Source organism: Loxodonta africana, chromosome 3, assembly GCF_030014295.1.
Source record: "Loxodonta africana isolate mLoxAfr1 chromosome 3, mLoxAfr1.hap2, whole genome shotgun sequence".
NCBI classification, from domain to species: Eukaryota; Metazoa; Chordata; class Mammalia; order Proboscidea; family Elephantidae; genus Loxodonta; species Loxodonta africana.
Genome location: NC_087344.1, coordinates 183,862,413 through 183,877,447, shown reverse-complemented (window position 1 = coordinate 183,877,447; position 15,035 = coordinate 183,862,413). Strand labels below are relative to the sequence as shown.

Sequence of the window (15,035 nt, the reverse complement as noted above, 5' to 3'; positions counted from 1 at the left end):
TCACTATGAATTGGAATAGACAACATGGCAGTGGGTTTGGTTTTTTTTTTTTTTTTTTTTTTTGGTTACCTGCAGTGTGGAGAAGTACTGGGATAGTGAGATAGGGACATCCTGACACCCATCAACAAAGTGTCCTCATATTCTACAGTAACATAAATCCAACTTTGTAACTTTATTCACCAGCCATGGCACAAAAAGTGAGGTTTCAGTGCCTGAGGATAGCTCAGGTTTAGGACTGAAGGGAGGAATTGCACAAGAATTTATGAATTAAGGCTCTGAAAAGGCAAACATGAAATCATTTTTCCAGGGTTGGAGGACATATTGGGGCAGGGTTTCCCAAACTTTAGTTTTTCCCATAGATAGCTCCTATATTTATGGTAACTACATACCACAAGTGAAATAGAAATTAGTCAACATTTTTATTTAAATTCACTTTGTACAAACTTAAATTTAAAAAAAAAATTTTGATTGGTGGTAGGCAAGATGAAATATTCAAAGTATAAAATTTTGTAGCACAGAATTAACATAAGTACACACTTAACGGAAACCCTGGTAGCATGGTGGTTAAATGTTACTGCTGCTAACCAGAATGTCAGTGGTTCGAATCCACCAGGTGCTCCTCGGAAACCTTGTGGGTCAGTTCTACTCTGTCCCATAAGGTCGCTATGAATTGGAATCGACTCGACGGCAACGGGTTTGGTTTTTTGGGGGAATATACACTTTTTTTTTAATATTTACATTATTCTCTTCAGTGCCTAGACCATCTCCTGTGACACAAGTGGTCCTCCTACCTTACTTGGGAGACTCGGTTAGAAAGAGGTGTGTGCTTTTAGCACATTTTCTTTATAGGTAGATGAAACATTTTCTAAAGGCTTTTCATTAAGTACTTTAATACATCTTTGTGATGTCACCCTTCATTTGTGGAAACGGAGTGTCCACACCTGGAAAAGCATTAGCTGGTATCTCATGTTCTGCCCTGGATACAAAAGGAAGGGCCAGGATGGAGGAAGGTTCCAGCTGAACCAGATGAAAGGATAAAAGCAGAGGGCACAGCTTCCTGGAGATCAGCTGTCAATGCTGCGGAGGCAAGAGAACAGCGCACCCTAATGGCCTGTATATGTCTCTGTTCCCTGTTAACTGTGAACAGCATAGGACAGCGTCTTGTTCTCTATCGTAGGGAACATCAGAAGAACTCACACAGGTGTGGTTCAGTAATTAGTTTTTGAATGGATGCTTGTAATTTTTGTTCACTTCTGTTTCCTTCAAGCGCTGATTAAGAGAGTTTTTGTCTATAGAATAAAAGAATTCAAATACATATTCTTGAGAACAGCAAGGAGGATAAGTACTGAGGAGTCTGGATCCCACCCAGCAGTTTTTCCCAGAAGAGAAGTACCTCTAGGAAAGGTGTTTCTGTAGAAAAGGCAGCTTCAAAGAGATGGAGAATATGGGTCTAATCGGGGGTTCTATGGGAAGAAAGAAAGAAAGAGGAGAAATTCAAGCTTGAACAGAGCTAATAGAAGGTTCAGTGCAACCATCTCCCACCTCCAATCCAAGAGGTGAGTATTATTCTCCTCTGTTTGTAGACAAAGATCCAAACCCAGAGAGGCGAGGTGAACTGCTCATGGTCACACAGCTTGTCAAATATAGAATTGGGACCAGACTTCAGGTACCATTTAGATCTCTCTTATTTTCTAGAACACTGCCAAACTGTATGAGGAAAGTAGAAGGGTAAACTGGTTTACTTGACATGTATTCCACTGTGTTCTCTATGGACAAATACTAAAATTAAGTAAAATTTATAATGACTATTATTAATGTTTAAGGAGGTGTAAATGAATGGTAATTAATTTTAATGACTAAATTTTTAATAAATGGATTTAAACTTCATCTTGAATCTACCAACAGTTTCTGAATCAAACTGTTTAATTAACTAATTAATATAAAATACATATAAAATTAATTGTTTGAATGGCATTGATTATTATGTTGGATTTTCCATTGATTCTCAAGTGTAGATGACAGAAAATATGTACAACCTTCTCTGTTCTTGTCGGATAAAGTTATGTAGGAGCAATTAGTATAGTGTGTGAGGAGGGAGTTAGGGTCAGAAAGTTACTTTGTGTTGTAATTCCAGGAACTGAGCTGCTTGAGTATCTCAATTGTAATAGGTGTTGCTGTGGTGCTAATGGAGCCCATGTGGCCCAAGGTGGTACAGGTTTTACAAAGGCCTTTAAAAAGAAAAAAAAAAATTGCTGTCGAGTCACTTCTGACTCATAGCAACCCTATAGGAAAGAGTAGAGCTGCCCCATAGCATTTTAAAGGAGTGCCTGGTAGATTCAATCCACCAAACTTTTGGTTAGTGGCTGTAGCTTTTAACCTCTACACTCCAGGGTTTCCAAGACCTTAGGAACCAGCCTTATATCTTCTATTTGAAGACCCAATGCAGGTGAAAATAGGACCCTAATGATCACCATTTTGCTGAATGTTTAGAAGCATACCAGTGGGAGGGATAGTGAGATGATTTGGGGCCTTACAGCAGTGCATTTTTGAGGGAGGAAAGGAAATTTAGATTAGCAAGCCATAGAATCAAGAGGAAATGCATTATAATGAGAGTTTGGAGTAATGAGAGGTGTCCCTTGGTGGCACAAACAATGAAGTGCTCAGCTACTAAATGAAAAGTTGGCAGTTCAAGTCCACTCAAAAGTACTTTGGAAGACGGGCCTGGCTATCTACTTCTGAAAGATCACAGCCATTGAAAACCCTATAGGGCACAGTTCTACTCTGGAACAATGGGGTTGGCCTGAGTTGGAATTGACTTGATGGCAACTGATACTGGAGTAATGAGAAAGACGTCACAAGGTATTCAGGCTCCCAGGTAGTCAGGCTTTTTTCGCTCCAGGATGTATAAAAAATTGGCAACCAGCTAAAGTGGAACAGGGAAGGCAGTTTTATGATGCTGGGAAAGTGAAGGCTAGGAAAGGGTCTTTGTCTTCAGCCAAGAAAAAGAGCCTTTGGACACCAGTTAAAGAACTCCCTAAATTCTCCCACTGCTGTAAGTCACTGATACTGTTCCTAAGGCAGGGCCTCTGAGTCATGGACACTTATTCCAGTGAGGAGATCCGGAAGCAGGATGCTTCCTGTTATTAGGGTCCCTGTCCAGCCAGTTAGGGTTGGATTTTTATTCGGTTAGGAAATTCTCGGACCAGCCCAGTTTTAGGTAGCTCCACTTCCCCCTGGGTGGGGCAGCAATCTCTTTTATAAAGAGGTCCTCTGCTGCGAGACCAGCATCCTCCTGATACTTGATTCCTGGTCTACTTTGGAGAACCTGGTGAGTCTGATTCCTTGATTTCTTCTGTTTATTTGTCGCTCTCAAATATCTGAATTCAATCCGAAGACAGAAAATCTGGTGTGTCCAAAGGTAGGATCATTAGTTTGATGCCCTTAATTGATGATAACTGTGAATTGGGGCATAATGATACAATGATGTATTGCTTTGACTTGGTTCTCGTAGATAGTTTGATGTCTACATTGAAAAAGAAGTTAATAGGAAAGCTTTGGTTTGAAGAAGAAAAAAGGGAATTTATTTTCCTGTCCATTTCTTTAAGAAGTCTATTCTGCTGTGATTTCAAAAGTCATAGAATTCTCCCAAAATGGCTGCTTGCTATCTACCCAAGTATTGGTGCTTCGTAAGAAATAATGACAGGGATTACTTATAAGGGTGCTCAGGTTTTCAGAACTTGTGACTACCTTTCTTGAGGATGTTATTTTCATGTAAATGTAATTACTTGCTGCTTTAGAGAATTTTCCAGAGTTAAGAGTTAGTGAAGCAGATGGCTAGAGAGTAGAACCCAGAAAGTTACACAAAAGGATTTAAGAGATGATAATATATCTCAGAGACTGGAGAGGTGATATCCAATGGAATCAAATAAGCTCTGGCTTCACTGTCTGTAGAAGTTCCTTCTTGTGAACACTGTCATCTAATTTCTTTCAGATTTCCAGAGGCTCCAGAAAGATGTCTTACCAACAGCAGCAGTGCAAGCAGCCCTGCCAACCACCTCCTGTGGTGTGCCCACCTAAGTGCCCTGAACCATGTCCACCTCCAAAGTGCCCAGAGCCATGTCCACCTCCAAAGTGCCCAGAGCCATGTCCACCCCCAAAATGCCCACCTCAGCCATGTCAGCAGAAATGCCCTCCTACGCAGATATACCAACCCTGCCAGCAGAAGTGTCCTCCTAAGAGCAAGTAACAGCTTCAGGATTCATCAGGAACATGAAAGGATAAGGACAATTGGCTCAGACTCCTTCCACAACTCAACCTTCATTTCTTTAAAGCCAACCATGGACACAACTTTTCTATCCATTAGTCCATGATCTGCCTGTGATGACTCCTAGCAAGTGAAGGTTTTTTTTCCCCTACACTGTTGTATTGCTGCTCTCTAGGAGGTAACTGAGAAAGGGCAGTTCTCAGCTGTGCCAGGATCCCAGCGCTTCAAAGGAACAACAAGAGCACATTCCCCTGGTCTCGTCAGATGATTCTCTTGACGTTTTCTGTGTCTGTAACCTGGGGAGAGATTTCCACCACTTGGGCAATTGTAATTTTCCTTTCCCTTCCTGAATAAAGTACATGTTTTGAGTTGGGATAAATATCTTATTTCTTTTTCAAACCTGCTTTTGTCAGCAACATTATATCATAATTTTGGTTTATTTTAATTCTTCTTTGATCCCAATATCCAGACTCTCACAGTCACTGCTACCCGAATTTTGTTTCACACCAAAGATTATTTCTGTATTATTTTGAACCCATATTATTTTCTTTAATTACTCTTTGATTAGGGGGACAAATTATTTAACCTCTCAGCATTTAGTTTTCTCTAGTGCAAAGTGGGAAAAATAATATTTAGATCCCAAATCTGTCTTAGGTATAAAATTGAATAATGCCTGTAACTTTGTTGGCAGAAAATCTGACCCAGAATTAAACAAACAAAAAAAACAAAGCTTGTTGCCATTGAGATGATTCCAACTCATGGCAAGGGCATGTGTTACAGAGCAGAGTTGCCCCATAGGGTTATCTTGGCTATAATCTTTACAGAAGCAGATTACCAGAACTTTATTCCATGGTAGCATTGGGTAGGTTCAAATTGACAATCTTTAGGTGAATTGCTGTTGTTGTTAGGTGCCACTGAGTTGGTTGTGACTCGTAGTGACCCTATGAACAAACACAACGAAACACTGCCTGGTCCTGTGCCATTATCACAATCATTGCAATATTTGATCCCATTATCACAGCCACTCTGTTAATCCATCTCATTGAGGGTCTTCCAGTTTTTCCGACCCTCTACTATGCCAAGCGTGACGTCCTTTTCCAGGATCTGGTCCCTCCTGGTAACATGTCCAAAGTAAGTGAGGTGAAGTCTCACCATCCTTACTTCTTAGTATAGTAGTTGAAGTCAAACCATTTGTGCCACCCAGCTGCCTTGACCCAGAAATAGCATGCAGTAAATGGTAGTTCATTAGAAGCAGCAGATCATCATCATTACTACATTTTCTCCAGCAAGAAAGAAGCTTAGACATGACTACTCTAGGAAATAAGATTTTTAAACTTAATACCCTGTTACTCTCTTTCTTTTCTAGTTCACTTTACTTTTTAAGTGACATTGTAGGCAAAAAGCTTTTTGGAATTAGTGGGGCATCCTACATGAAATCACAGTATTTCTTAAAACATGGATACTCTAGAAGAAAGGGAAATACCAAGGCCCCAGAAGGCCTGTGTCTGCCTCATCTTCATGGGTACCACCTGCTCTTCTTACTCCATCAGCAGACACAAACTCAGGGTCCTGTCATTTTTTGTTCACCTTCAAAATTAATTTTTTGAGTGTTCTGACCCCAGATTTGGAATGTAATGGGGTGTATAATACTTACCGAAATTTGAAAAGTTAGTGCTGCTAGGCAGTCTTCTTTATAAATGCTTATTTTACAAGACCAGGGGCCAACTGTACAACAGACCATCAATTGCTCATACGCGAGTTCAAGTTGAAACTGAAGAAAGTTCAAGTTGAAACTGAAGAAATTAGAACAAGTCCATGAGAGCCAAATTATGACCTTAATTATATTCCACTTGAAATTAGAGACCGTCTCAAGAATAGATTTGACACACTGAACACTAATAGTGGAAGACCAGACCAGTTGTGGAATTACATCAAGGATATCATACATGAACAAAGCAAAAGGTCATTAAAAAGACAGAAAAGAAAGAAAAGACCAAAATGGATGTCCAAAGAGACTCTGAAACTTGCTCTTGAACATCGAGTTGCTAAAGTAAAAAGGAAGAATTGATGAAGCAAAGAACTGAACAGAAGGTTTCAAAGGGTGGCTGGAGAAGTCAAAATGAAGTACTCTAATGACATGTGCAAAGAGCTGGAGAGAGAAAACCAAAAGGGAAGAATACACACGGCATTTCTCAAGCTGAAAGAATGAAAGAAAAAAATCAAGCCTCGAGTTGCAGTAGTTAAGGATTCTGTGGGAGAAAATGCTAAATGATGCAAGAAGCATCAAAAGAAGATGCAAGGAATACACAGAGTCGTTATGCCAAAAGGAATTGGTCAGTGTTCAACCATTTGAGGAGGTAGCATATGACCAGGAACTGAGAATACTAAAGGAAGAAATCCAAGCTGCACTGATATTGTTGCTGAATGTCAGATGCTGAAAGCAGAGAATACCGGAAAGTTGTTTACTTGTTTTCTATTGACTATGAGAAGGCATTTGATTGTGTGGATCATAACAAATTATGGGAAACATTGCAAGGAATGGGAATTCCAAAACGCTTAATTGTGCTCATGAGGAATCTGTACATAGATCAAGAGGCAGTTGTTCAAAGAGAACAAGGGGGTACTGGGTGATTTAAAGTCAAGAGGGGTGTGTATCAGGACTGTGTCCTTTGACCATATCTATTCAATCTGTACACTGAGCAAATAATCTGCGGAGCTGGACTATATGAAGAACGGGGTGTCAGGATTGGTAGAAGACACATTAATAACTTGCTTTCTGCATATGATACAACCGTGCTTGCTGAAAGTGAAGAGGACTTGAAGCACTTAATGATGAAGATCAAAGACCTCAGCTTTCAGTAGGAATTACACCTCAACATAAAGAAAAGAAAAATTCTTAAAACTGGACCAACAAGCAACATCATGATAAATGGAGAAAAGATGGAAGTTGTTAAGGATTTCATTTTACTTGTTTCCAAAATCAACACCCATGGAAGCAGCAGTCAAGAAACCAAAAGTTGCATTGCATTGGGCAAATCTTCTGCAAAAGAATTCTTTAAAGTGTTGAAAAGCTGAGATGTCACTTTGAAGACTAAGGTGTACCTGACAGAAGCCATGATATTTTCAATTCCTCATATGCACCTCAAAGCTGGACAATGAATAAGGAAGACCATAGAATAATTGACTCCTTTGAATTGTGGTGTTAGTGAAGAAGATTGAATATTGTGGACTGCCAAAAGAATGAACAAATCGGTTTGGAAGGAGTACAACCAGAATGATCCTTAGAAGCAAGTATGGCGAGAGTGTGTCTTACATACTTTGGACGTGTTGTCAGGAGGGTTTAGTCCCTGGAGAAGGACATCATGCTTGGTAAAGTACAGGGTCAGCAGAAAAGAGGAAGACCCTCAAAGAGGTGGATTGACAGCGGCTGCAGCAATGGGCTCAAGCATTACAATGACTGCAGGGATGGTGCAGGGCCGGGCAGTGTTTCATTCTGTAGTTCATGGGACCGCTATTTATCAGAACTGACTTGACGGCTCCTAACAACAACAATAACACTATTTGCCCTGGGGGTTTCAGCCAGCAGTCCAAAAACAAAACAAAAAAAATTGCATTGGGAAAATCTGCTGCAAAAGACCTCTGTAAAGCTTTAAAGAAAGCACTTTGATGACTAAGGTGCATCTGATGTGAGCCATGTCTTTTCAATCACCTCATATGCGTACAAGAGTTGGACAATGAAAAAGGAGGGCAGGCAAAGAATTGATGCATTTGAATTGTGTTGTTGGCAAAGAATATTGAATATACTGTGGAGCGCCAAAATGAACAAATCAGTCTTAGAAGAAATACAACCAGAATGTTACTTAGAAGTGAGAATGGACCGACTTTGACTCACTTACTTTGGACATGTCATCAGGAAGACCAGTCACTAGAAAAGGACATCATGCTTTGTACCAAGTAGAGGGCCAACGAAAACGAGGGAAACTCTCAGTGAGATGGATTGACACAATTGCTACCACAGTGGATTCAAACATACCAATGATCGTGAAAATGGTACAAGACTGGGCACAGGTCAACTGACAACTATTTGACAGACTCTATTGTGCATCCTGCAGATATATTGGTAAGAAAAAGACAAGGTCTGGGCTCTGTCCTCTTGGAGCTTACATATGGTGATATGGTGAGGAGAGGAAAAAGAACGTGCATAAACCAGCCCTACAGGTGTTAGGCCTTACATGTTTGCCTCTTCTCTCTTCTTCTCAACCCACAGTCAGTCACAGTCAGTGTGAAATTAATATTTTAAGTTTTGTGTGGGATCTTAAAGTATTTTCTTACATTTTTTCTTTTGGTTTAGTGCATGTTGAACTTTGTCTTCATTCCTGGAATCTGGGGAAGTATAGGGCGTGGGACCTGAAGAAGCTGTCCTGAGATCTAGCAATAAAGATGTGCCTTTCTGTGCTTTCATCAACAAGCTAGAGTCCCTCAGTCAAACAGGGAACAGCCTCAGTAATTGAAGGGCCCAGAGGAAAAGCAACAGTGGTGAGTTTTGGGCCAGGATATTAGATAGGAAAGCACAGTAAGCCTTATGTAGGAGGTGAGCCTCTGAGAAGAAAAGAATTGGTTATTTTGGAAGGACCTGAAGATATATCAGGGAGATGTTTCCCAGAGGTGCCTCAGAAGAAGGGCCTGATGATCTAATGACACCCCTCCCCCACCTCCAAAAAAATCAACCATTGAAAACGTTATGGAAAACAGTTCTACTCTGACAAAAAAAGGGTTGTCATGAGTTGGGGTTGACTTGAAGGCAATAGCCAGACTTTAATAATTTCCATACCACTATCATCATATTTGCACATTACCCACATTATTGCATACTTAATATTTTCATTTAAATTACCTTCAAATCAATAGACTTAAAACTCAAAATAATTCTCAGTATTATTTTACATTAATGGACAAGTTTGGAATTCAACTTATGAGTTCTTCAAATGTAGATTAAAATAGACAATAACTAAAGGAAAATCTGTTTGTCATGTGAGATCATCTTTGGTAACATAAGTCACACCAATGAGGTCACTGGGAAGTGCTCCAACAGTGATTAGTGATTTCAAATGGAGTATTGCTATGGTAAGGAGATTCCTTCCTTTCAAAGAACTTTAATTCACTTCTTTAATCTCTCCTCATATGGTGATCCTTCCATGGAGGAGTAGAATTGAAAGGTAGAGAAATGTAAATTTCAAGTGAGCACTTGAGATGTGTTGGTTCCTATTTTTCTGCCTCATGGAATCTGCAGGCCTGTAGGAGTCAGGAGCAAATAGTGTACATGATAGAAGAGCTATGAGACCTTGCTTCCTGGTGAGAGCCCAGAGGTTGTGACTTAAAGACCTGAAATGCAGAAGGTCTTGAGTTTTGCTGGATTCCAAATAGCCCACAGTGGTGCAGGTTTTAAGACTCAAAACCAAGTTCAAAATATGTCTGTCCTTTATTGGGAGAAACACAGCACTGTGAAAGCAAGGCCTTGGTAATCACTGTTGGAGGCCCTTGGGGGCACAAATGGTTTGCTCTCAGCCACTAACATAAAGGTTGGCACTTTGAGCCCATCAGTGGTGCTATGGAAGAAAAGCCTGGTGATCTGCTTGCATAGAAATTACAGTCAAGAAAACCCTAGGAAGCAGTTCTACTCTGTAACAACTGGGCTAACCATGAGGCAGAATCAATAGCAGCTGATTACTCCTTGTTAGGAGGTCTTCACATATCTCCAATTGTAAAAATGTTTCAGGAGAATATTTTCAAAGTCCCATTAACTTACTAAAGCAAACCAAACCAGACCTTTTGCCATGAAGTTGATTCTGACTCATAGGAACCCTACAGGACAGAGTAGAACTGTACCACAGGATTTCCAAGGACCCGCTGTTGGATTTGAACTACATATCTTTTGGGTAGCAGTGGAGCTCTTTTACCACTATACTAAGGTAAGGGTAGACTGAGAAGAAATGCATTACCAGTGGGAATGGAGAGATGCATGGGGTGGGGCCAGGTGTCCAGTTACATGGGCAAGGACAGTTAAAAAGAGCAGCCTGGATTATGACGCAGATAACCCCAGGGCAATGCAAAGGGTTCTAACCCTAATCATTTAAGCACCTCTTGGGTTGCCAATTAGAGAACTTCCTAATCCTCAAACTGGGACAAGGCCCAGGAAACTCCAGGTTGGGCAGGACCCCAGCTAAGGCAAGCTTCTCATGGTGCCCTGGCACCAGGGAAGAGGATCTTGGGGTAGGAACCTTCCAGCCACCATAGTGTAAGTCAGGTCATTTTTCCAGTTTCAGGTTAGTTGCAGTTAGGTTGCCACCTATTTGAAGCTACCCAGGCTTGGGGTGTCTTATATTCCTTTAGCTTTCTCTGCAAGACAGCCACCATCTCTGTTCCCCATTAGCTCTGAAGGAGTAGGAGCAGATGTCAAATTAGGCTTCAGAAAACCAAAAGTCTTTGATTCACTCTAGAGGTCCAAATTGTGTTGACTTGTGTAAAGTTATTTGGTCGATGGAAGTAGTGGTGATAGGTTACTTTGTCTTTATTTTGTTTCTTTTTGTAAAATTGTATTAAAATTTACAGGACAAAATAAATTATTAATGGTAAAACTTTGAAAATAAAAAAGAGTGAGGAACAAAGGAATTTGCCTCCTTTTCACGATCATGTGAAGAGTTATCTAGAAATGTGATTCCAAAATCAAGTTGGGACAGTTCCTGTATCCAAGAAGACACAAAAAGCTGACTTGTCATCCTCTTGGGACACCTTCCGTCACATCAGTAGACCTTTCTCTTGTCTAAGCTTAGGGGAAACCCTTAAAGAAAAATAATTGCATTACATTCAGAAGAAGAGGCAGCTGTCCAAACGATATGATGACTGGAGAGGAACACTGCTACGTCAGGGAAGCCAACACTTATTTAATGAGCTGCGTAACCAACACTTATTTAATGAGCTGTGTAATCATCTCTCAGATTTCCAAGTTCCTGCTTTGGTTACCTAACGCTCTTTTATGCCTACCTGGGTTCTGTACCTTTTCCCTGAGACAGGACAGTCCTGCAAGCCACCTTCTCTATTCCCACCCAGGTGTCCTGAACCACGTGTGATTCCAAGCGCCCACCTGTGCAGCACCAGCAGTAAGGTCCAGAAAGATCACATAACCGTTCCCAGAACAGAAGTGTAGTAAGGTGGGGAGGGCCAGGGCAGAGACTTGCCACCAGGTGAAAGTCCAAGGGGGGACTCCACATGAGGCCAGCTGGGGAATTGCCCTCCTGTCATCCACTGTCAATGAGGCGGGACACCAACTTAGAGATTGCCCCTGGGCCCTCGTCCTCCTCCCTATGCCTCTGCCCCAGAATCTTTCAGGACTATGAAAAGGAACAGATGTTTTATCACGGGCCCTGAGTTCTGCCATTGTCTCTGAATCCTGACATCATGTCTTCCTGTAGCCTCACGAACCTTTCCCAATGCTCTGCCTAGAGCAGTATGTGACAGACAAGTGGCTTCTTTTCTAAAGTATAAGTTGTACCCCTCCTCCCTGACCAAGCACCACACTCCATTCCAAGCTTCCCAGAGCCTCAGGAGGAGGCACAAGGACAAACCCAAGTTTATTCTGTGTCCCCTGTCTCTGTGCTGGGTGGGAATATTCATCCCCTGGGCAATGCACCTTCCCTTCGGTGTCCCCAGTAAAGGGCATGCTTCATGGTCAAATGAAAACTCTCTCTCTCTTTCTTTTTCCTTCATTTTTCTAAGCCCATTTTTGGCATCTATAAAAAAAAAAAATTTTTTTTTTTTTTTATAGCTGACGATGATTTTCTTGTGTTGGTGGTGGTGGTGGTGGTGGCAGTGATGTATGTGTGTGTTTTAATTTCTTTTCTCTGCTTCCCATTTGACCCCTAGTTTTCAGGCTTTTTAAAAAGTTCGCTCTGACACAATGGTGAACCACAGAATACTTCATTGTTTCAAATTCATCTTCTATTTCATGTATTCATGTGACTCTTGGGCAAGTTTCCTTCTTCCTGTGGATTTCAATGTTCATGGCTTCAAAGTGAGACCCATAATACATCACAGTCTTTTCCTATCAATTGAATGGGACAATGTGGAAACATTCTTAGCACAATAATTGCCTGGCAATTAATGAACAATAAATCTATATTCTCGTTGCTGTTATGACTAGTAGTAATGTTTTGCTCTGCATAAAAGTGGATAGGAAGGGCTAGTATAGAAAATAGGGAAGGTTCTCAAACTTGGTTACTCTTTTACGTCTTGGTCGTACTACTTCCCTTCCAATCCAATTCAGTGTCCATCTGATACTTTAAAGACCTATTGGGGGTTTAGTGTGGAATCTCACACAGAGTCCTAGCAGATCTGAAAACAAAGATGAGGATTGAATGGGGGTCTCTGGAAGACAATGTATCTGAATCACTCACTTTCCCCTCTAGGTGGACTTCAGTTCTACGGAAATGGAGTAACCATAATCTTTGCTGAAGACACACTGGATTGTTGGTCCACGGAGGGCTGATCTTAATTAATTATTTTTACTTTCTTCTTATTATATCAATAATTTAATTTTATGTTAATTATATTTAAAGTAATATTTTGAAGTCTTATATATCTATCAAGAACTAGAACAATTTGCAATAAGTTTTATCTACCTAAGTAGCAGCCTATTCAATTTTGCCTCTTTTGTCTTCATGGAATTTTTGTTTATAATTTCATAGCTTTTCATTTTATTGTTTTTTATTTATGTGCAGTGTTTTCAAACTGTAGGAAAAAAAAGTGTTTTATTCCATGTAGCTTTCTAAGACATACTTGTTTCACTTATTAGTATATTATGAAAATCCATTCATATTGCTGCATGTAACCATAGTTCACCCATTTTCTGCACTATACGATGCCCGTCATGTGACTAGACCACATTTTACTATCCATTCTTTGATTGACAGGATATAGTTGTTTCCGGCTTTTGCTGTTACGATCAGTGCTGCTATGAATGTTCATGCATACATCTCCTGGTGCATATATGCAAATACTTCTACCCTATATATTCCTAGGAATAAAATTTTCTGTTACATGTGAGTATTAGGTTTGACTAGCTATTGCCATATTTATTTCCAAGTGGTTGTACTACTTTACTCTACTTTAGTAATCCAAAACGACCCCGCAAACGCACATTCTCCCCCACATACTGCATTACTTAACTTCTTATTTTTTACCAATCAAATAAATACACGATGGGATCTCTGTGTTTGAGCACCACTTTGTATTAATGTGTTTGAGCATCGATTCTTATATACATCAGGCCTATGCATTTCTTTATCTTGAGAAAACTTCTCATGCCTTTTACCCATTTTTCTATTATACTTTTTATTTTTTCTTATTTATATGTAGAAGTTATATTATTAGGGGGAAAAAAAAAAAAAAACCCTGCTCCTTGGCAGATTGGTAGGACTTGTATAAAATATATTTGGGCCCTCATGTTTTCTCCTGTTAGTAGATTTTAAACCACTGTTTCAATTTTTAAAAACAATATATAATGAAATCAAAGTTTCCATTGATTCTAAAGACAGATTTTTAATAATAAATTTATTTCAAAATTCTGGCCAAGGAAAACTAGAAAACCTGTGTAAGCTTCTAGAAGGAAAAACATTGTGGAAAATCCTTGGAGTTCTAGATCCTCCTTCTTTCTCTACTCGTTTTTTAAAATGACCTTTTTGTTTTCAAATAGATTTACCGAAAAGTGGTCAAGGTAGCACAGAAGAGCTTCCATATATTTCAGAATCAGTTTGCCCGATTATTAACATCCTCCACAGTGTGTTACATTTCTTACAATTAATAAACCAATATTGATATATTATTATTAAATCATGGAAACCCTGGTGGTGTAGTGGTTAAGAGCCACGGCCTCTAACCAAAAGGACAGCAGTTTGAACCCATCAGAAGTTCCTTGGAAAGCCTATGGGGCAGTTCCACTCTGTCTTATAGGGTCACTATGAGTCGGAATCAACTCCACGGCAACGGGTTTTTTTTTGGTTATTGTTAGTATTATTAAGTGCACTTCATACTTTATTCAGTTCTCCTTAGCTTTTACCTAATGTTCCTTTTGTATTTCTGGATTCCTTTCAGGATACCACCTTACATGTAGCCATCATGCCTTCTTCCAAAAAAACCAAACCAAGTCCATTGCCATTGAGTCAATTCTGTCTCATAGCGACCCTATAAAAGGACAGAATAGAACTGCCCCATAGATTTTCCAAGCAGCACCTGGTGGATTCCAACTGCTGACCTTTTGGTTAGTAGCAGTAGCTTTTAACCACTGCGTCACCAGGGTTTCCTAAGGTGAAGTGCACGTTATTAGGTTCATCACAATCTTCAGGCTCCTCTTAAGTCTCTCAAACTTCTCTTTTGTTTTGAGGACCTTGACAGTTTTGAAGACTACTGGGCAAGTGTTTTGTAAAATGTCCTCAATAAGGATTTATCTGATATTTTTTCATGATTAGGCTGGGGTTATGAGCTTTGGGAAGGAAGACCACAGAGGTTAAATACCATTCTCATCACAGCTTATCAGGGTATATACTATCAACATGATTTATTGTCTTTGATGTTAACCTTGATTACCCGGCTTAGGTAGTGTGTGTCAGGTTTCTCCACTGTAAAGTTGCTCTTTTATCAACTTCTCCACACTGTACTCTTTGGATGGAAGTTCCCATGTGCAGTCCACACTTAAGAAGTGTGGGGTTATGTGCCACCT

General features: G+C 40.1%; 1 protein-coding gene across 1 annotated transcript; it reads left to right on the top strand.

Moving 5' to 3' along the window:
• The first annotated feature begins 3,924 nt into the window (after nt 1–3,924).
• On the top strand, nt 3,925–4,270 carry LOC111751904 (small proline-rich protein 2G-like). The gene has a single exon (XM_023553929.2). It carries the CDS (start codon nt 4,013–4,015, stop codon nt 4,244–4,246), a length of 234 nt encoding a protein of 77 aa, XP_023409697.2. The 5' UTR covers nt 3,925–4,012; the 3' UTR covers nt 4,247–4,270.
• The last annotated feature ends 10,765 nt before the right edge of the window (nt 4,271–15,035 follow it).

Coding starts and splice junctions, on each gene's coding strand:
- LOC111751904 (XM_023553929.2), top strand. CDS start 4,013: ATGTCTTACCAACAGCAGCAGTGCAAGCAGCCCTGCCAACCACCTCCT.